The 20,977-nt window shown below is 44.7% G+C and overlaps 3 protein-coding genes across 3 annotated transcripts; 1 reads left to right on the forward strand and 2 right to left on the reverse strand.

The window, feature by feature from the left end:
* Positions 1 to 2,512: 2,512 nt before the first annotated feature.
* Positions 2,513 to 9,603, forward strand: LOC117386145 (uncharacterized). Its single transcript, XM_033983455.2, has 4 exons — positions 2,513 to 4,487; positions 6,685 to 7,624; positions 7,753 to 7,920; positions 8,721 to 9,603. Exons 1-4 carry the CDS (start codon positions 2,639 to 2,641, stop codon positions 9,250 to 9,252), a joined length of 3,489 nt encoding a protein of 1,162 aa, XP_033839346.2. The 5' UTR covers positions 2,513 to 2,638; the 3' UTR covers positions 9,253 to 9,603.
* Positions 9,604 to 12,092: 2,489 nt separating this feature from the next.
* Positions 12,093 to 15,175, reverse strand: cbln11 (cerebellin 11). Its single transcript, XM_055229158.1, has 5 exons — positions 14,920 to 15,175; positions 14,344 to 14,367; positions 13,299 to 13,430; positions 12,723 to 12,829; positions 12,093 to 12,272 (listed from the first exon to the last, which is right to left on the reverse strand). Exons 1-5 carry the CDS (start codon positions 15,167 to 15,169, stop codon positions 12,093 to 12,095), a joined length of 693 nt encoding a protein of 230 aa, XP_055085133.1. The 5' UTR covers positions 15,170 to 15,175.
* Positions 15,176 to 16,217: 1,042 nt separating this feature from the next.
* Positions 16,218 to 20,977, reverse strand: si:ch211-63p21.8 (kelch-like protein 33). Its single transcript, XM_033983456.2, has 4 exons — positions 20,232 to 20,977; positions 18,765 to 19,710; positions 17,496 to 17,666; positions 16,218 to 16,737 (listed from the first exon to the last, which is right to left on the reverse strand). The coding sequence occupies exons 1-4, from the start codon at positions 20,947 to 20,949 to the stop codon at positions 16,218 to 16,220; spliced, it is 2,355 nt and encodes a 784-aa protein (XP_033839347.1). The 5' UTR covers positions 20,950 to 20,977.

The raw sequence follows: 20,977 nt of genomic DNA on the forward strand, positions 1-20,977 counted from the left end.
CCTTAAACGAGAATCACAGAGGAATTCAAATCATCAAATCATCAAATCATCAAATCATCAAATCATCGAATCATCGAATCATCGAGTGTGAAATCTGATTCTTGTATTAATCTGTTTTTATATTTTAGTCTGTGTCAACTCTTCTGGAGACGTTTAAAATATGAAAATCGCAACTTGATATTTTTCCACTTGGTTCAACCCGACTTCAAACAGAATCACTCCAGAGGTCAGAAAAATAAAAGGGTCAGAAAAATAAAGGGGCCAGAGAAATAAACAGGTCAGAAAAATAAAGGGGTCAGAATAATAAAAGGGTCAGAATATTGGATCTAAGTTGTTGTCAGAGCCTTGACCTCCTCCCTGGACTCCGCTCTGGCCCTGGCCCAGATTCTTGGCGGTGGAGGAGGTACGTGATCCCCCTGGCGACTCCTCAGGTATTTAATGCAGCTCTAGACTCCAGCCAACAGTCGACAGCGGTCAGGAGTCTGTGCGGAGAGAACCGTCCACCTCCATGACCCTCTGCTGTAAACATTTAACCCACGAGTCTGTACAGTACCAGGAGAATGAGGTCATCACCGTCACACTGCACACACCTGATTTAAAGCTCTATTCTGGGACATCCAGGACTCTTTACATTCACTATTGACTCTGATGTTGATGTGTTTTTATATGGAGCCTTTTATAGACGTTTCTGTGCAGTGTTATTCTGTTTTGATGACCACGTTGAGACATTTGATTAGTGTCCAGCAGTAATCTGACCACAACTGAAGAAGCAGCTTTGATGAGCAGCCCAACGTCTTCACTCCTGCATCGATTTGTCCAGTGACAGATTTTATTTGTCTTTGTTCTGGATCAGACCTGGACGTCTGAGTAATTACACACATATTTCAGTGACTTGTTTTAGTGAAGTTAAAATGCTGAAAAAAATTCCACACATTCTGCTCATTTGTTCTGCGTCATAAAGAACTGAAACTTCAAACAGCAGAGATGGTTTTTGCAAAAACTTCAGACTCAGATGATGTTCTTGGGTCGTGATGTCGTTGCGTTGTGAGGTCGTTGGGTCTTTATGTGGTTGTGTCTCGATGTGGTCGGGTCTCGATGTGGTCGGGTCTCTATGTGGTCGGGTCTCGATGTGGTCAGGTCTACATGTGGTCAGGTCTCCATGTGGTCGGGTCTCCATGTGGTCGGGTCTACATGTGGTCAGGTCTCCATGTGGTCGGGTCTCCATGTGGTCGGGTCTCCATGTGGTCGGGTCTCCATGTGGTCGTGTCTCGATGTGGTCGGGTCTACATGTGGTCGTGTCTCGATGTGGTCGTGTCTTCATGTGGTCGTGTCTCGATGTGGTCGGGTCTGATGTGGTCGGGTCTCCATGTGGTCGGGTCTCCATGTGGTCGTGTCTCGATGTGGTCGAGTCTCAATGTGGTCAGGTCTTCATGTGGTCGGATCTCGATGTGGTCGGGTCTGATGTGGTCGGGTCTCCATGTGGTCGGGTCTCCATGTGTTCGGGTCTCTATGTGTTCGGGTCTCGATGGGGTCGGGTCTCCATGTGTTCGGGTCTCCATGTGTTCGGGTCTCCATGTGTTCGGGTCTCCATGTGTTCGGGTCTCCATGTGTTCGGGTCTCCATGTGGTCGGGTCTCCATGTGGTCGGGTCTCGATGGGGTCGGGTCTCCATGTGGTCGGGTCTGATGTGGTCGGGTCTCCATGTGGTCGGGTCTCGATGGGGTCGGGTCTCCATGTGGTCGGGTCTCGATGGGGTCGGGTCTCCATGTGGTCGGGTCTGATGTGGTCGGGTCTCCATGTGGTCGGGTCTCCATGTGGTCGGGTCTCCATGTGGTCGGGTCTCTATGTGGTCAGGTCTGATGTGGTCGGGTCTGATGTGGTCGTGTCTTCATGTGGTCGTGTCTGATGTGGTCAGGTCTGATGTGGTCGGGTCTGATGTGGTCGGGTCTCTATGTGGTCAGGTCTGATGTGGTCAGGTCTGATGTGGTCGGGTCTGATGTGGTCGGGTCTGATGTGGTCGTGTCTGATGTGGTCGCGGCGGCTCTGGGGCGGTGCAGGTGTTGGATTTTCATTACCCAGTGATAAAGAATCCAAGGTTGGCCGGCTATCTGGGTTATGAGCGCCACATATGAGAAGAGAGAAAGAGGGAGGGAGAGAGTGGGGGTCAGGGAAGAGACAGGAGAGAGGGGGAGGGACTCGGGGAGAGGAAGAGAGGGAGGCTAGGTAGAGGAGAGGAGAGAAAAAGAGAGAGAGAGGGAGGGGGGTGAGTGGAAAGGGAGAGTGAGAGAGTGAAGAAGAGAGGTAATCAAGAGAGAGAGGAGGGGGGAGTAAGAGAGAGGGACTGAGGGGGAGAGAGTGAGAGGGGGAAAGAGGTAGACGGAGAGAGAGAGAGACAGATGAGGGAGACTGATTGAGAGAAAGAGAGGTCAAGGGAGGGAAGTAAAGAGGGGGAGGAGAGGGGCTTAAACTCTGCAGCTGTCCCAGGATGAGATACATAAGCAGGGCCACGCAAACAAAACAACATCAGACTCAACGCCTTCGTTTCAGAGGAAGTTCAGTTTCATTTTTTAACAAAACGACATATTTAAAAGTTTCAGGGACACGGGGACGATTAGGATCAAACCGTTGGACACAGGACTATGGCTGTGGCTCATCCATGGAGACGTCCGAGCTGGAGTGAACACGAGAACGAGCGAGAGGAGGGCAGACGGCGAAGACTCAGCTGGATGCAAAGAGTGATGCGATGGGACAAAATGCAGGAAAATGAACAGATCGACCAACACGAGGATGAAAAGGAGGATGAGGAGGATGAGGAGGATGAGGAGGCTTCAGATGGAGAGATGCAAGACAAAAGCCTGGAAACACGTGGAAAAATCAGAGGAAAACAAGAAGAAAGACAAGACTCTGAGGAATATGAGCGAGCGAACACGGATCAAATACCCCAAAAAAATCACAATCACGGAGAGAAGGATGAAGAGGCTTTTGATGGAGAGATTCAAGACAAAAGATTAGAAAGAAATAGAAAAATCATGGAAAAACAAGTAGAAAGGCTGGATTGTGAGGAATATGAGAAGACGGACACAGATAAAATGTCGGAAAAGTCCAACGGCTTTGAAACCCAAGACAATATGGAGCGTTATTTCCAGGAAAACCAGGACGCCGGCGGAAGTGAGAGTTTTGACAGAGAAAACTGGTCTGAACTGAATGAGTCTGAATGTTTAAGTTATAACTCGGATCCATTTAGATGTTACGAAGATTACGAATTCCAGGAACCACAATCAGAAGAACAACATGACGTTACTGATGATGTTAGCGACAGTTTAGAAGTGCTACGCCTTGGTTTAGCCACAGGGGGCGCAGATGAGGCTCTGAATCAAAATATGGATCACTCTCATTTTGAAGTTCACGTAGAGCAAAGAAAGACGACTGAACAAAATGGCGTCAAACGATTTGAACAAGATTGTCAGTTTGCCCGCTCAGGTAAAAAATCAGCTTCTGGAGTTTCAGAAAATGAGGAACTATATGATGAAGAAGTCTACAGTCCAAACACAGAGGAAGACGAACAGGTGGATAGATTTAAACGTTTAATGGAAGGCGGAGTCAAGTCTCAAAACGATGAACTTACAACTAAACCAAAAGATGATTCAGAGTTTGAGAACTCAGCCTCAACTTGTTTTGAAAATTGGAAACGTTTGTATGTGGAATCCAGACATCGAGAAGAAGACAAACATCAAGATGGTTCAGAAAATGGGGAACCAAGTTATGAAGAATCGAACAATCAAAATACAGACAAACCTAAAGATTTAGATGTGAGTGGAATCGAAGACTTGACAGAAGGTCCAGCCCAAATAACACAAGGAGAAGCTGAGGAAGTCGCCACACCAAAAGACGGACATTCAACAGAAGAAGAGACAACCACAACCGACGAAGACGATGATAATGTGGGCGAGGAAGACATCGACTGCTACGACTTAGATGAAATCAAAACGTACAGACACGACAATCACGCAAATGGAATGTTCCAAACTTTAAAAGAGTTCAAAGACGCTCACATCCTGACAGATCTTGAACTGAAAACCACAGATGGAAAAAGTGTCCAGGTTCACGCCGTTGTGCTGTCGGCGGTGAGCTACGCCGCGAGGAGGTGCTTCAATCAACAGAGTAGCTGGTTTTGGGACAGAAAGACTCAGGTGATGGAAGTTGGTGCAGAAGTCGAATTCGAAGCCCTGGAAGCAGTGGTTGAGTTTGCCTACACCGGGGCGATCCAAAGTCTTAACGCTTCAAATGTGACTGAGATCAAAACAGCAGCACAATGTTTATCTGCCTCAAGAATCTTAGAAATCTGTGAGAGAGAACGGTCCAAAAACAAAGGGAAAACAGTCCCTGCGTCAACTGAACTGAGAATAAATCTGCAGAAGATGGAAGAGCTCTGGGCGAACGAGATGGGCTGTGATGTCACTCTGGAGGTCATCAGTGCTTCATTTCAAGGTCAGTTTTGGTCTTTCATGTTTAGCAGCTTAAAGGAAGGAGCACTGTGGAACTTTTTGGATGGAGGGTCCACCACCTGCTTGTCTCCGTGGAGATGTTCTTGCTTTGCCTAGATCAGTGTTTGGTCCTTCAGGTGGGACTTTGGGGATGATGTGGTCCACTTTTACACCTGTTTTAGACCTGGTTTAGTTTAGTCCTAAATTAGACCCATTTTAGACCAGGTTTAGATCTTGAATAGTCCTGCTAAAGACCTGGTTTAGGCCTAGATTAGACCTGGAATAGTCCTGTTGTAGTCCCGGTTTAGATCTGGAAAAGTCCTTTTATAGACCTGGTTTAGTCCTAGATTAGACACATTTTAGACCTGGTTTAGATCTATAGTAGTCCTGCTAAAGACCTAGTTTAGACCTAGTTTAGACCCAGATTAGACCTAGTTTAGACCCAGATTAGACCTGGAATAGTCCTGTTGTAGTCCTGGTTTAGATCTGGAAAAATCCTTTTATAGACCTGGTTTAGTCCTAGATTAGACCCATTGTAGACCTGGTTTAGATCTCGAGTAGTCCTGCTATAGACCTAGTTTAGACCTAGTTTAGACCTAGTTTAGACCCAGATTAGACCTGGAATAATCCTGTTGTAGTCCTGGTTTAGATCTGGTGGTACTTGAGGAGCCAGATGTTTTCCTTGGTGGTACTTGGTGTGAAAAGCCTTTGGCCTAGAATATTCCAGAGCGTGGCTTTAATCTGGTCCATGACGAGGAGCAGACAGTGTCACCAGGTCGAGCTACAGGAGAGAACACATGGAATTTATCAATAAAAACAGCTGCAGTTGAATAAATGTGACATATACACACTTAATGCTGTACTGCGGAATATTCCAGGCAAAGGACTTGAAACAGGAAGCAGGTGGCGGACCTTTCCCTATAAAAGTGACGCAGTGTGTCTTTAGAGTTTATTATGTGTATGGTAAAGAATATTAAGTGTGTAAACCCTCAAAAATGAGCAGCAGTTTAAATGAGGCTGAAAACAGCAGCTGTTAGCTTCAGGTGTGATGCAAATCGTGTGTATAATTTGGGAATTTGATGATGAAAATATTAGATTGGGTTTGTTGAAGGTGTATGGACTCTAAAAACATGGATTACCACCTGATGATGTCACAAAGTGGAGTGATATTGATGTGATGTTTTGAGCTCTGGGCCCTGTGTTTGGAGGATTAGCTACAGTAACAGACTCGTTCTGTGTTATTTCATACGCTCCGATATCTGCTAAAGCTATTAAGTGCTACTGGACTCTAGGGAGAAATTTATAAATAAAAAGCCTGATGCCACGGCCAAGACCTAAAATAAGATTCAAGGTGATGTCACCAGTCACAAGATCACCTGGGGTAATCAGAAGAAACTCAACCCCTGATAGTAATATAAAATAATCCATCAGTGTGGGCTTCTGTAAAACTGTGGTAAATAACAACCTGCTGTCCCCCTCGATTCGCAGGTAGACGTCTGATTTTTCAGGTGATTTTTCAGGTGATTTTTCAGGTAACATCTCATCTCCACTGGTCCGTCTTCTATTTTCATGATTTATTTGTGCAAAAGCCAAAAGCTCGTCTGAACAAACACTTCTCCAGCACTTTATGAAATGTTTGGGCATCGCTGTGTCTCCCCGAGTTCAGATGGACATGATTGACAGGTGGAGTAGCCAATCAGGGACATGCACGCTGAAACATGAGAAAAAAAAGAAAAAAATATCACAAGGAAATGATCTAGTAACAAAAGTAACACTGGAGGGGGGTGTTCTACATGCTTGTCTAGAGTGATCAATCCGAGCGCTCATGGTCCTGTTTAGGAGTTTGCACAAAAAGGTGAAAGTGACTCACTGAAAAACTGTTGGCTAATGCTAATGCTAGCTAGCTTGGGACGTGTTTAACAGCACAAATCAGCTCACAAATCAGTTCTTTAAGGTCAGATTGTGTTAAAACAAAGCTCAGATTAAAGTCTAACTCGAGTAACAGAGCTTCAGACAGAGTTGTGCGTCCAGTTAGCATCACACTCCCAGGGAATGTAGATGCAAATCAATTATCTGTCAATTTCCTCAACTGCTGTTCATCAGAAACCCAACAAATAATGACACCACTGATGATAGTGAAAGAGATCGCTCATTACATTTTATGAACTTCTCACCAAAATTGTATTTATGTATTTTTACAGTGCACAAAGTCGTGCTAGCGGCCTGTAGCGACTATTTCCGCGCGATGTTCACGTTGGGTATGAGAGAATCATCTCAGTCCAGTGTTTACCTCCAGTTCCTCTCAGCTCCAGAACTCGAAGCCCTCCTCCACTGCTCCTACACCGGGTCCATCTCTCTCACCTGGAACAGCATTTTCGAAACCACCAGCACAGCTCTGCAACTGCAAAACCAGCCCGCCCTCGGCCTGTGCTTCAGCTTTCTCCAACAAGAAATAAACCCGCATTCGTGTCTCGATGTGGCGTCTTTTGCAGAAGCTTTTGGTATCATCAAACTCCTTGATCATGCCGAAGATTACATCCTACGCCAGTTTCAGAAAGTAGCGCGTACTCCAAAGTTTAAGGACCTCCCTGCGAGGACTCTTTTCAAGTATCTAAATAGTTTTTCATTGTGTGTACCATCTGAGTTGGTTGTTTTCAGAGCCGTGGTGGACTGGATTCAAGCTAAACCGAAACGAAGGTTAAAGTTAGCCAAAGAACTTATGAAAACAATACACTTTCCACTGATGACATTTAAGGAGTTTAAGGAGGTCCAGGCTCTTAAACTGTGGTCCAATCACAGCTTACAAGAACTTTACGAAGCCATTTTTGATGATTTTTGCTCCAATGAAATCGAAACGCAAACCAAATGTCGTATTTATCTGCCAAAGGAGAGTCTGGTCCTGAGCGGAGGTGATCAGATTTCGGAAGATCTGGGAACGCGAAGTATCAGTAAAGATTTGTGGTTTGGGAATTCGTTGAGGAACCACATGGGGATTAAAAAGGCGATGGAGTGGAGGAGGCTGGGCGAGATGCCGCAGCCCGCGCGCTTCAGCCATGAGGTCGCTGTGATCCAAGGACAGCTCTACCTCCTCGGTGGGAAGAAGTATTACGGAACTGGAGATACGCTAAACTCATTTTTCAGGTACATTTATAAAGATGCAATATGTAACTTTTCTGGTTGTGGGTTTGTTCGTAACCTCAGACTAGCAGGTTAGCTCTGTGCATTTATTTAGTCTCTCTTGAATCTGACCTCATGGCCGTGTGTTTCAGATATGACCCTCTGGAGAACACGTGGGAGGAGCTGAGGTCCATGCAGCAGGCCAGATGCTCCTTCTCTGTGGTCGTGTTTGAGTCAAAGCTGTTCGCCATCGGAGGAAAGTGTCACCCGGACTACATCGAAACAGTGGAACAATACTGCCCCACGGCGAACTCCTGGAGGTACTGCAACACTCGAGCAATGAAACATAAGCCCTATGACACGCGAACAATGAAACACAGGAACTAAAACACTCGAACAATGAAACATAAGCCCTGATTGATTACAAGCCCTTTGATTACAAGGACGTTCTCTGTGTCTCTGTCCTCTCCGGTCAAAGGTCGGGGGTCGTGGGTCAGTGATGGTCACAGCACTTCCTCTTAAAAAACCCTTAAAGTTTAACAGTGATCTGATAATAACATGAGTGAAGGAGACAGACAATGAGGAAGAGGAAGAACTGAAACGCTCACTGATCACATCTGTATGAAGCAGTTTAACACAAACACACACAAACACACACAAACACACACAAACACACACAAACACACATTTACACATCAGTATGAAACAATAATCACATCATGTTCCTCTTCTCTCTGAGTCTCTTTGCCTCAGACTCAGGTGTTTCTTTTCGTTTGTCTTTAACTGTGAAGGCTTCAGTTCTCACACATTCAGTTTGTTTCGTTGTAGGAGAACGTTCTCTCAGGCTCCAGGTCACAAATGGGAGAAACTTTTAAATGTTTTTAGAGGCAGAAATCTGAAAACATCGTACGTCCTGGACAGTCACAGACGCTTCATGTTTGTTTCACTGTTCTGTGTCGCTGATCAGAGAAACGTCCTGTACGTCCTGGACACAGGAGGCTTTATGTCGCCTTCGTTGTTGGATTGTTGAATATTTCCTTCTTAAAGTTGCGTTACCACGGTGACAGTTTTGTAGGTCAGTCTGAGGCGCCACAGTTATATTTGTATGTTCTTCTTGCAGCTTCTGCTGTTCTCTGGATCTGCCACTGGGGGGCCACGTGGCCAGAGTCTTCGCCGGACAGATATTCGTTTCAGGCGGACTCAACGACGACTACGACTGCCTGTCCTCCATGTTCTCGTACGACCCCGACAAAGGCAGCACTTACCTCGAGAACATGACCCGCCCTCGCGCCCTGCACTGCATGGAGGCGATGGGCGACTTCCTGTACGTCGCGGGCGGACTCTCTCAGACGGATAGCGCTAGCATCGTCGATATGCTAGCGTGCGAAATGTACAACCCCAAAGAAGATTCTTGGACATGTTTTTCGCCTCTGCCGGTGCCGCACGTGGGCGCCGGGAGCGCCGTTCTGGAGGGAAAGTTTTATGTTTTGGGCGGGTACAGTCAGGAGGACTACAGCGACACCAAAATGGTCCATCGATACGACCCGGCGGCCCAGCTGTGGGAGAATATGGGCAAAATGCCAGGCCCCAACAACGATTTAAAAGCCTGTGTGCTGAGTTTACCAGAACATCTGAGGCTGTGTCCAGAGTAGAGGGCGGGGCTTAGGACAGTCACGTCTTTGGAGACACTGGACTTCTACTGGACTCATATTTTACAGTAAAAGTCAAAGTTTATATTTTACAGTGTAACTTGAGTAAAGGTTTTGATGATGTCATCGTTTACTCCCCTCTTCTGGAATTAAAGGTGCTCTATGTAACTTTTCTGGTGCTCTAGATACAAATGAATAGAACTGTAGAACAACACGGGACTAAACAGACGACACAAACAGCAGAAACTGCGTCGCCACTAGAGGTCCTCACTGAGGCGCCGCTCTGTATTTATCACTTTTATTGTACAGATTCATTTACAAAGTGGAGTAAAAGAAATAAACATTTGACCCTGTGTCTCAGTCACATTTTTATACAACACACAGACACTGGGGTGAGGGGTTAAGTGTCCTGCCCAAGGACACAATGACAGTGTTCATCTGTGGAGCTGGACTCACCTCTGACCTGTGGGTCAGTGGATCTGACCCATGATGTTTATGTCGAGAGCGAGATTCAAACCCCCAACCTTCAGATCAGTGGAGAAACGTGATGGAAGTAGGTGTAGTAATAATAGTAGCAGCAGTGATAGGTTCACACATTATTTTGTCTCAATTGAGGAGAAAGGACGAGGAGGCAAAACCTTCAGTTACAACCTCCTTACGCCTTCTGAAGTCTCCACCGCCTTTCACCTCCTTTTATTTGAATTGGGAACCCTGGTTACAAATGCACTGCCCACTCTCAAGGGGAAGGGGGAATATATTTAGCGAGCAGTGCGAAAAACAAATTATGACATACAAATAAAAATACATTCTGTTCCTGCATTTCTCGAGGTTATTCCCTTTTGCACAAACATCCTCCCAAGATGTTTCACGGACGAGGTTTTGCAAGTTCGCAGTGACCTCGACCTCTCCTGTGTGGTCCTGCAAACTTCACAAGACATTTTCTGCAAGTCTCAAGAACAGACATTAGTGCAGATTACATAGTGAATATAATGAATATAATGAATATAATGAATATAATGAATATACTAAGAGTGAACATTACATCACCTTTAAGATGCACAGTGAGATTAATAAACATAACTTGAATATATATATTTTTAATCCATCAAGCAGTATTAGTAGTAGTAGTATTAGTAGTAGTAGTAGTAGTAGTAGTAGTAGTAGTAGTAGTAGTAGTAGTAGTAGTAGTAGTAGTAGTATTAGTAGTAGTTAGCTAGTAGACACATTTAAACTTCAGTGTGTGCTTCATATGAAACATTCACTTCGTTTCATTTCAATAATATTTTTATTGAAGTTTTATTTATTTTTATTCAAAGTGATGATTTTTATTCACAACAAAAACTTTTTAATAGTAAAATAAAATGGACCTTTACTTCACAGGACAATTATGACAACAGGAGTACACGTGTGTAGTACATGTGTGTAGTACACGTGTGTAGTATATGTGTGTAGTACACGTGTGTAGTATATGTGTGTAGTACACGTGTGTAGTACATGTGTGTAGTACATGTGTGTAGTACACGTGTGTAGTACATGTGTGTAGTACATGTGTGTAGTACACGTGTGTAGTACATGTGTGTAGTACACGTGTGTAGTACATGTGTGTAGTACACGTGTGTAGTACATGTGTGTAGTACACGTGTGTAGTACATGTGTGTAGTACACGTGTGTAGTACATGTGTGTAGTACACGTGTGTAGTACACGTGTGTAGTACACGTGTGTAGTACACGTGTGTAGTACACGTGTGTAGTACACGTGTGTAGTACATGTGTGTAGTACACGTGTGTAGTACACGTGTGTAGTACACGTGTGTAGTACATGTGTGTAGTACACGTGTGTAGTACACGTGTGTAGTACATGTGTGTAGTACACGTGTGTAGTACATGTGTGTAGTACACGTGTGTAGTACATGTGTGTAGTACACGTGTGTAGTACATGTGTGTAGTACACGTGTGTAGTATATGTGTGTAGTACACGTGTGTAGTACATGTGTGTAGTACATGTGTGTGGTACATGTGTGTAGTACATGTGTGTGGTACATGTGTGTAGTACATGTGTAGTACATGTGTGTGGTACATGTGTGTGGTACATGTGTGTAGTACATGTGTGTAGTACATGTGTGTAGTACATGTGTGTAGTACATGTGTGTAGTACATGTGTAGTACATGTGTGTAGTACATGTGTGTAGTACATGTGTGTAGTACATGTGTGTAGTACATGTGTGTAGTACATGTGTGTAGTACATGTGTAGTACATGTGTGTGGTACATGTGTGTAGTACATGTGTGTGGTACATGTGTGTAGTACATGTGTAGTACATGTGTGTGGTACATGTGTGTGGTACATGTGTGTAGTACATGTGTGTAGTACATGTGTGTAGTACATGTGTGTAGTACATGTGTGTAGTACATGTGTAGTACATGTGTGTAGTACATGTGTGTAGTACATGTGTGTAGTACATGTGTGTAGTACATGTGTGTAGTACATGTGTGTAGTACATGTGTAGTACATGTGTGTGGTACATGTGTGTAGTACATGTGTGTAGTACATGTGTGTAGTACATGTGTGTAGTACATGTGTAGTACATGTGTGTGGTACATGTGTGTGGTACATGTGTGTAGTACATGTGTGTAGTACATGTGTGTAGTACATGTGTGTAGTACATGTGTGTAGTACATGTGTGTAGTACATGTGTGTAGTACATGTGTGTAGTACACGTGTGTAGTACATGTGTGTAGTACATGTGTGTAGTACATGTGTGTGGTACATGTGTGTAGTACATGTGTGTAGTACACGTGTGTAGTGTCTGGTTAAACGTGGCTGATTTCACGTTCATGAGAGTTTTATTTAGTTGTTGGGTGAAGGAGGAACCCGGTGAAGGTGGTGTGTGCGTTGCCGTTGTCAAAAACCTGCCCGTTGTCCCAGAGCTGGAGGTGCAGAGTATCACCCGGAGCCAGAGTCAACAGGACCGAGTTAGTGCTGCTGTCGGCGCCGTCCGCAGACACGCCCTCGTACGTCGAAATCTGAGGAACAGTCACAGAAGATTTGACTCTGGATGATCTCAGTGTCATGGCACAAAAAGTCTTTGTTTAGGGTCAAATGTTACAACAAAATGAATGACCTGAGTCCACATTAAACCTTTTATGAGAGCGATGAACTCACAAAGACATTTATTTACACAGTTCAGATGAAGAGTCTGAACATCCTGTAAATCCTCTGTAGGAAACATCTGGCTCTACATGTTCTGAAAACGTGACTCTTCTTCCAAAGGTTTAAAATGTGTCCTCTTCAAACACACGTTACACAACATAGAATCAATACTTTGTTTTAGGGATTCACTGATCCTGCTTTTTCTCTTTCAATATTTTCAATACTATTACAATACTATGGCTGTCAGGATCTGCCAATACCGATATCAGCCGATACAAGAGAACCTGTTCTATCTCTCGTTCTGTTCCATCTCTCATTCTTACCTGAATGTCGTTGTTCTTGATCAAAATGGCGCCTGCAGTGTGACTGTTGTAGCCAAATGTGTTAAAGGTGAAGAAGTAGGCCCCGCCTACCGGCGCTGTGAACATTCCTGTAACGAGAGCAGAGGAACATCAACACAAACTCAGAGGAACATCAGCACAAACTCAGAGGAACATCAGCACAAACTCAGAGGAACATCAGCACAAACTCAGAGGGACATCAGCACAAACTCAGAGGAACATCAGCACAAACTCAGAGGAACATCAGCACGAACTCAGAGGAACATCAGCACGAACTCAGAGGAACATCAGCACGAACTCAGAGGGACATCAGCACAAACTCAGAGGAACATCAGCACGAACTCAGAGGAACATCAGCACGAACTCAGAGGGACATCAGCACAAACTCAGAGGAACATCAGCACGAACTCAAAGCTCAAAGTGTGTTTTCGTGGTGTGTTTCCGCGGTGTGTTTTCACGGTGTGTTTTTGCGGTGGTGTGTTTTCATGTTGTGTTTTCGCGGTGTAGGTTGGTGGTTTGATTCCACCATGTCCTGCTGTTGTGTCTTTTGGCGCTCACCAGTGTTGGGGTTGTAGCCGTTCCCGATGTTGGAGAAAACTCGTTTAAACACCAGGGTCTTGTCTGCACATGGGCCTTTGTACAGCTCCCCAGAATCAGCCAGAGACACGGAGAACGCCACCTGTGGGGAGACTGAGGACATCGCACGAGACATGAGGCTGTGGGTTTAAACAGTGCTAATGCTAATGCTAGCTTGCGGCTGTAATGTTATTTTTAATTGTTTCTTGTTTAACAGCACAGATCAACTCACCTGTTGGAGTTTAAATCAGCTCTTTATGGTCAGATTGTGTGAAAATAAAGCTCAGAAAAATGAATAACAAAGCCTCAGACAAAGCAGTGCCTCCAGTTAGCATCACACCATCAGGGAATGTGGACGACTGTTGTTTTTTTTGTTTTTTTTTTTGGCTGATACTGATTGAGTACAAATATCAGCCTAAGCCCTGTCTAATACTATTTGTCATGAATTCAGTCAGCAAAGTAAATTAAAAATGTTTTAAGATGAACATGTGTAATCTGAAACACATGGAGCTGAAACATGAGCCCGGTGTCACTCACATGGAGCTGAAACATGAGCTCGGTGTCACTCACATGGAGCTGAAACATGAGCCGAGTGTCACTCACATGGAGCTGAAACATGAGCCTGGTGTCACTCACATGGAGCTGAAACATGAGCCCACTGTCACTCACATGGAGCTGAAACATGAGCCCACTGTCACTCACATGGAGCTGAAACATGAGCTCGGTGTCACTCACATGGAGCTGAAACATGAGCCCACTGTCACTCACATGGAGCTGAAACATGAGCCCACTGTCACTCACATGGAGCTGAAACATGAGCCCGGCGTCACTCACATGGAGCTGAAACATGAGCTCGGTGTCACTCACATGGAGCTGAAACATGAGCTCAGTGTCACTCACATGGAGCTGAAACATGAGCCCGGCGTCACTCACATGGAGCTGAAACATGAGCTCAGTGTCACTCACATGGAGCTGAAACATGAGCCGAGTGTCAAACGCATCAGAACGTCACAGAAATTCAAAATACCTTGTCCAACCTTCTTCTTCAGTTCTGTGGAAAGAAAAAACAAACACTTTTAGTTTGGACAGTTTCACAACAGAAGAAATGAGCTGAGTTCTTCTGAAACTGAAAACACTCTGTTCCACCTTGTGATGTCATCATGTGGTGACACAGGAAGTGCTCCACTGTGTTTTTAAACTCCACACACCTTCATTTATAGAATCATCTGGATCATTTCAGTCCTGGAGTTGTCTCTTATCTCGACTGAACTAAAGGTAAAAGGAGGAGTTCACTTCTAACTACTGAGGTGGAACGTCACATTTTGAGGTTTGTAGATGTTACAGACTAAAAATAAAGAGTGACTCAAACGTGTGAATGAAACAAAACACAACTCCAGGTCTGTTTTTGAGGAGGAAACATTAGAACATGGATTAAAGCTCAGAGTTTTAACTTCTTAAAATCAGTTTTGAGGACACTGCGATCATCAGCTTCAGTCTCCTGTATCTGAGGCTCCAAAAGTCTCATACAGGGTCATATTATGATTGTTAATTACTATGGCAACGGTCCTTAATCTGTCTGAACCTCATGTACATTTTGCATTACCTTCGTTCTCCTCTTTCAGTTTGTCCATGTCGTCCTTCTGCCGCGTCATCTCGGACAAAGTGGCGTTCAGCCTGATCTCCAGATGTTCCAGGTTCTTGCAGCACGTGTCCACATTTTTCATCCGCTCCTCCAGCTTCAGAATCAGGTCCAGTTTGTTCTGGAACCAGTCGGGCATGGTGAAGTCTCCTCTTTGTGACCGGACAGAACCCAGCCCAAAAGCCAACAGCAGAACAGCCGTGTTCAGGTCCATGATGTCTGTCGTTCTCTGATGAAGGAGGACGGACTCTTTAAGTTCTGGCCTGAAGCATTTCAGGTTGAGTCTTGTTCCAGAGAAGGTATTTGGCTCCTATAGTTTCATAACGTAAAGAGTTCAAACTTATCCTGTTCTGGTCCTGGTTTGAGCCCAGTTAAGTCCTGAGGTAGACTTGGTTTGGTCCTGAATTAGTTTTAATCTAGGCTACTCCTGGGGATGTGAGTTTTTTTGCCTGAAATGTTCCACAATGGCATTAATCCCTCAGTTGTTAAAGTGGGACCAAAGCAAAACTTACAAACTGACCAACTGACTCTGAAAACCTTTTGTCCAGTTGAAAATAAAGTCTAACCTTCTTTTTCTGTCTACGTTATATTTATTCATTTACTTTTTTTACTCAGTCATTTCTTTGTGCAATATTTCTACTCGAGTAAAATCATTTTGAACTTTACATTCTGTATTTTGCACATGGTATTTCAAGGAGCTTTTTTGGTCACTTGTGTTGTTCTGATACCCTAAAAAAATCCTTATTTTACTCACCGATACCGATACTGATACCAGTCTGATTCTGCACAGAGTGAAGAAGAAACAGACGCGACTCCAGTTTGTCACGGAGCAAAAATAACTGTGGTAAAAGTGTCTCTGAAGAACATCTGCAGAATACATGAGATTTTGAGAGTAAATGTTTAATGGTCCTGATGATGAGCTGATTTAAGCACTTTCACTTTCACTTTCACTTTGTGTTAGCGCTGCTGTCATGTTCGCGCTCTGTTGTCGGGCTGTAGTTAACACACACGTCTTTTCTGTCATTATTAGCGTGTTTAAGTGTCTGCAGAGCCTTAGCGTTAGCATTAGCATTAGCCAAAGACGTAAACAGCAGCATCGCTCACATCTACGAGTCATTCTGGAAAATACAGAGTGGTATCAGGTTTGGTCTTAGCACTCACTGGTATCGGAACAACTCTAGCCCAGTTTACAAACTAATATTGTTCTGATTTCATATAAATAATGCAAAAATAAAATAAACAAAGACACATGCGTCGATATTTTATTGTCTGAAATGACTTGGCAGATGTATTAAACACGCCCTGATGTCGGTCACAGCTCCTGGAAGCCTCCCCACATTCTCCCATCGGTTTGTACTGGGGTCAAAACGATGCACGAGCCCTGACTCCGTGTAGTCCTCCTGACTGTACCCTCCTAAGACATACAGTTTATCCTCCAGAACAGCAGAGGGCGCTCCGACGTGCGGGACAGGCAGGTTCACAAAAACACTCCAGGAGTCGGTGCTCGGACAGTACGTTTCGCACACGAGTTGGTCGGTGTAAAATTTTCTCAGATTGCAAACTCCACCGGCGACGTAGAGGCACCCGCGGAGCACCTCCATGGTGTGCTGAGCGCGGTCAAAGGTCATGTCGGACAGGTAGGTGGAGCCTCCTTCAGGATGGTACAGGAACAGCGACACAAGGCACTCGTATTTACAGTTGAAACCTCCAGAAATGAATATAGCGCCGTTACAGACAGTGGCAGCTTGACCGCTCAGTGGCTGGTCCAGAGGGTGGACGAAACTACAAAAGAGGATTTTGAATTATTGGTGGAAAAATGGCATTGCATTTTTATTATTATTATTATTATTATTATTATTATTATTATTATTATTATTATTATTATTAATCATTCCTGTAATAGAAAAATATAAAGTATCTGATAAACTGCAGAGAAAGCCTTAGTAAACAAGAGCACAGGGACTGCATCTGTCGCATAGCTAACCTGCTAGCACAGACTGTTTATATAAATGGACAGAGCTAACCTGCTAGCACAGACTGTTTATATAAATGGACAGAGCTAACCTGCTAGCATAGACTGTTTATATAAATGCACATGGCTAACCTGCTAGCATAGACTGTTTATATAAATACACATGGCTAACCTGCTAGCATAGACTGTTTATATAAATGGACAGAGCTAACCTGCTAGCATAGACTGTTTATATAAATGCACATGGCTAACCTGCTAGCATAGACTGTTTATATAAATGCAGTAATAAGGCAGTTTCCTGCAGTAATATGACCAGAACTGAAGAAGTGTCTTGTAGAAGTGAAGTCGTTTGTCTGCTCGTCCAAGCCGCGGCTTGGACGAGCAGACAAACGACTTCACTCCTACAACGTTTTGTCCAGTGACAGATTTAACTTTGTCTTTTACTCTTGATCAGGACGACTGAGGGACACACAGACCGTTATTATTTTAATCAGACAAATTATAAATGTGCAGTAAAAATCATTTAATGTGTATTTTTTTCTCCTTCAGTTTCATAAAAGCGTTTTACCTCCAGCTGTCCGTGTCCGGGTCGTACGTCTCCACTGACTCCACGTTGGCGTTGATCTCCTTATCGCCGCCGATCGCAAACAGCCGTCCTTCGTTTGTAATTAAAGAAAAGTTACTTCTAAACTCCTTCATGTCGGCCAGTCTCCTCCAGCTGTTCTGCTCGGGGTCAAACCTGTGACATCGGGATCCAACGAGAGGTCAGGGTCAGATTATGTTTAGGACCATATTCAGCCAAGGTACATGTGTAAAGCTTTACTGCGGAACATCACCTGATCAATGTGCTAAAAGACGAGCGCTCTGTTACATGTTGCTGAAAAATATCTTTAAAAGCACATCACAGTCGAGCGGCGCCAGTTCATCACCACCTGCTCAGAATGTTCCACACTAAGTTTGTGTCTGTGTGTGTTTGTGTGTGTGTCTTTGTGTGTCGGGGTGTGTTTGTGTGTGTGTCTTTGTGTGTATCTTTGCATGTTTGTGTGTGTGTTTGTGTGTATCTTTGTGTGTATCTTTGTGTGTGTTTGTGTGTGTCTCTTTGTGTGTCTGTGTGTGTTTGTGTGTATCTTTGTGTGTATCTTTGTGTGTGTTTGTGTGTGTCTCTTTGTGTGTCTGTGTGTGTTTGTGTGTCTGTGTGTCTGTGTGTGTTTGTGTGTATGTGTGTGTTTGTGTGTCTTTGTGTGTCTGTGTGTATCTTTGTGTGTGTTTGTGTGTGTGTTTGTGTGTCTGTTTGTGTGTCTTTGTGTGTCTGTGTGTGTGTCTGTGTGTGTTTGTGTGTGTGTCTGTGTGTGTTTGTGTGTCTGTTTGTGTGTGTTTGCGTGTCTGTGTGTGTCTTTGTGTCTTTGTGTGTCTGTGTGTGTTTGTGTGTCTTTGTGTCTCTTTGTGCGTTTGTGTGCTTGTGTATCACCTGTAGGCTGACTTCATGATGTCGTGTTTGTGTGTGTTTGCGTGTCTGTGTGTGTCTTTGTGTGTCTGTGTGTGTCTTTGTGTGTATCTTTGTGTATCTTTGTGTCTTTGTGTGTCTTTGTGTGTCTGTGTGTGTTTGTGTGTGTCTTTGTGTATCTTTGTGTGTTTGTGTGTATCTTTGTGTGTGTTTGTGTGTCTTTGTGCGTTTGTGTGCTTGTGTATCACCTGTAGGCTGACTTCATGATGTCGTGTTTCGTGTCTGTTTGCGTGTCTGTGTGTGTTTGTGTGTGTTTGTGTGTCTGTGTGTGTTTGTGTGTGTTTGTGTGTCTGTGTGTGTCTGTGTGTGTGTCTTTGTGTGTTTGTGTATCACCTGTAGGCTGACTTCATGATGTCGTGTTTCGTGTAGAAGTAACATCCTCCGATCACGTAGAGTTTTTCTCCCAAAGCTGCGACGCCGTGTCTGAACTTGGGCTGATCTGGGATCTGTGCGAGTTTCCTCCACTCCACGTGTTTGACCAGCCCTGTGCCGCTGCGCAGACGGTGAGCGAACCACACCTCTGCGCTCGCCACCCGCCGCCCCGTGTCCGGATGAAGCTGGTCTCCTCCCACCACAACCAAAGCTCTTTTTGGTGTTCGGACTCTGCATTTCGCTTGCGTTTCCTGGTTGGCAAATTCTTTGAGCGCCGCCAGGTACAGTTCAACGTCTGTTCTGTTTCGTGCGCTCTCCATTCGCAAGTTGATCGCTCGGACTTCTCGAAACTCCCTAAAAGTCATCAAAGGAAAACGAACGGCGGACATAAGTAAGCTAGCTTGGTTTAGTCTCTCCTCTGGGCTAGCTTCGATCCAAGAAATCACCGCGCGAAATACGGCTAGCTCGGACGGCGCGCACAATCCGTCGCATTTCAGAAAATCAAACAGTTTTTCTGCAGACAGATCTAAGAATTTCACGGTTCCAGACACTTCCCAAAAATTCCTTAAAACAAAGTCTTTAGCGTGGTCCAGTAGGTCGGTCACGCCGTACGCCTCGGCAAAAGAGATCAGATCCAAACACGAGTTAGCGTCTATTTGTTCGTGCATGAATTTGAAACATAAAGACAGCGCTGGAGAGAACTGGAGCTGGAGCGCAGTGCAGGCGATTTCAAAGACGCAGTCCCAGTTCAGGCGGAGGCGTCCGGTGTAGGAACAAACGATGAGAGCCTCAAGTTCTGGAGCAAACAGGAACGGGAGAGCGATGCAACCAAGACCGGACTCCCTCATTCCACTGGTGAACATCCCGCGGAAGAAGTCACTGCCGGCGGCCATGATGGCTCTGTGCACTGGAGCAGGGGGGAGGAGTTACATCACAACAGGGCGGGGTTACGTATGACAGGTCACAGTCGACTCACCTGTTGTACAACTTAACACTTCAGAAAATCAAACGCAGCGTCAGGAAAATAATAATAATAATAATAATAATAATAATAATAATAATAATAATAATAATAATAATAATAATAACACTGGATGGAAATAAATCTTGTGACGTTGCAGAAGCGAAATCGAAACACAGCGAATGATCAAAGCTAAAGGAACGACCAAACATTAGAGAGTGTGACCGTGTTTTTGGAGGCGAGGACAGTGTCTACGCAGATCTTGAGGTTAAAATGTGTCTGCGTCGATGCCATACTCAGGAAGTGCACACTAGCATGCTTGTTGCTGTTAGCTTTACTGTGAGGGCTGTGAAAAGAGCTTATAAACTCATCGTGGTGAATAATTAGGATGTTCTAAAGCATAAGGTCAGTGAGGTGTGACTTTGGACCAAACTGTTTCAGATGGACTGGCTCTTTTCTCCACTCACCGTGATAGAAAACTCCACTGACGTCCAGCGCAACGTCACAGCCCTCCTGTCCTCTCCTGAGCCGCTCCATCTCTTCTAGAGTCTTCTCCAGCTCTTCTGCCCGGCCGCCATCTTGTTGTCCACTTGTTTTTTTACCACAAACCTCCATCAGTCTGTGTATTTCCATGACTCTAGCGGCGGCGATGACAGACTCTACATTTTCCTCATTCAAAGACGGGACTGCACCAGTGTAGGCCAACTCCAGAACAGCCTCGAGTCCAACGGGATCCACTTCAGAACCCAAATTTAAAGACCAACAAGTCAAACTTTTCTCTTTAGGAAGTCTGTTACGCACAGAGGCGCTGACAGCGGCGAGTACAGCCCTGTGCACGAGGTAATTTTGTCCATTTTCCAAGATTAAATTCAAGTCGGTAAGAATTCCCGTCTTTCGGAAATTGTCCAAAATCCCAAATATGTCACAAGGATAATTCCTGATGCTGTACTCCAGAGTTTTCTCGTCGGATGCTTGGTCTTGGTGGACTTGCTCGGGGCCGGCTCGGGTTCTCCTGGCATTGGACAGTCCCATCTTGGAATCATTGTAGGCCACTATTTGTTTGAGCTCTTGCTTGTTTCTCTCTGCACCTTCTCCTCCTTCTTCTACCGCTCTTTTTAAGCGTTCCTTCTCCCTCCTCCATTTCTCCTCCCATTCCAGAGGCAGATACGACCCGCCACACTCCATTTTAGAACTCTGTCTAATGCTAATGTGG

This window comes from Periophthalmus magnuspinnatus, chromosome 18, assembly GCF_009829125.3.
Source record: "Periophthalmus magnuspinnatus isolate fPerMag1 chromosome 18, fPerMag1.2.pri, whole genome shotgun sequence".
In the NCBI taxonomy this organism is placed as follows: domain Eukaryota; kingdom Metazoa; phylum Chordata; class Actinopteri; order Gobiiformes; family Gobiidae; genus Periophthalmus; species Periophthalmus magnuspinnatus.

Coding starts and splice junctions, on each gene's coding strand:
- LOC117386145 (XM_033983455.2), top strand. CDS start 2,639: ATGGCTGTGGCTCATCCATGGAGACGTCCGAGCTGGAGTGAACACGAG. Junction 4,488..6,684: donor CATCAGTGCTTCATTTCAAG/GTCAGTTTTGGT, acceptor GTATTTTTACAG/TGCACAAAGTCGTGCTAGCG. Junction 7,625..7,752: donor ACGCTAAACTCATTTTTCAG/GTACATTTATAA, acceptor CGTGTGTTTCAG/ATATGACCCTCTGGAGAACA.
- cbln11 (XM_055229158.1), bottom strand. CDS start 15,169: ATGGACCTGAACACGGCTGTTCTGCTGTTGGCTTTTGGGCTGGGTTCT. Junction 14,368..14,919: donor ACTGAAAGAGGAGAACGAAG/GTAATGCAAAAT, acceptor TTCTTTCCACAG/AACTGAAGAAGAAGGTTGGA. Junction 12,273..12,722: donor TCAAGAACAACGACATTCAG/GTAAGAATGAGA, acceptor ACTGTTCCTCAG/ATTTCGACGTACGAGGGCGT.
- si:ch211-63p21.8 (XM_033983456.2), bottom strand. CDS start 20,949: ATGGAGTGTGGCGGGTCGTATCTGCCTCTGGAATGGGAGGAGAAATGG. Junction 19,711..20,231: donor CAGTGGAGTTTTCTATCACG/GTGAGTGGAGAA, acceptor CCCCTGCTCCAG/TGCACAGAGCCATCATGGCC. Junction 17,667..18,764: donor ATCATGAAGTCAGCCTACAG/GTGATACACAAA, acceptor CCGATGTCACAG/GTTTGACCCCGAGCAGAACA.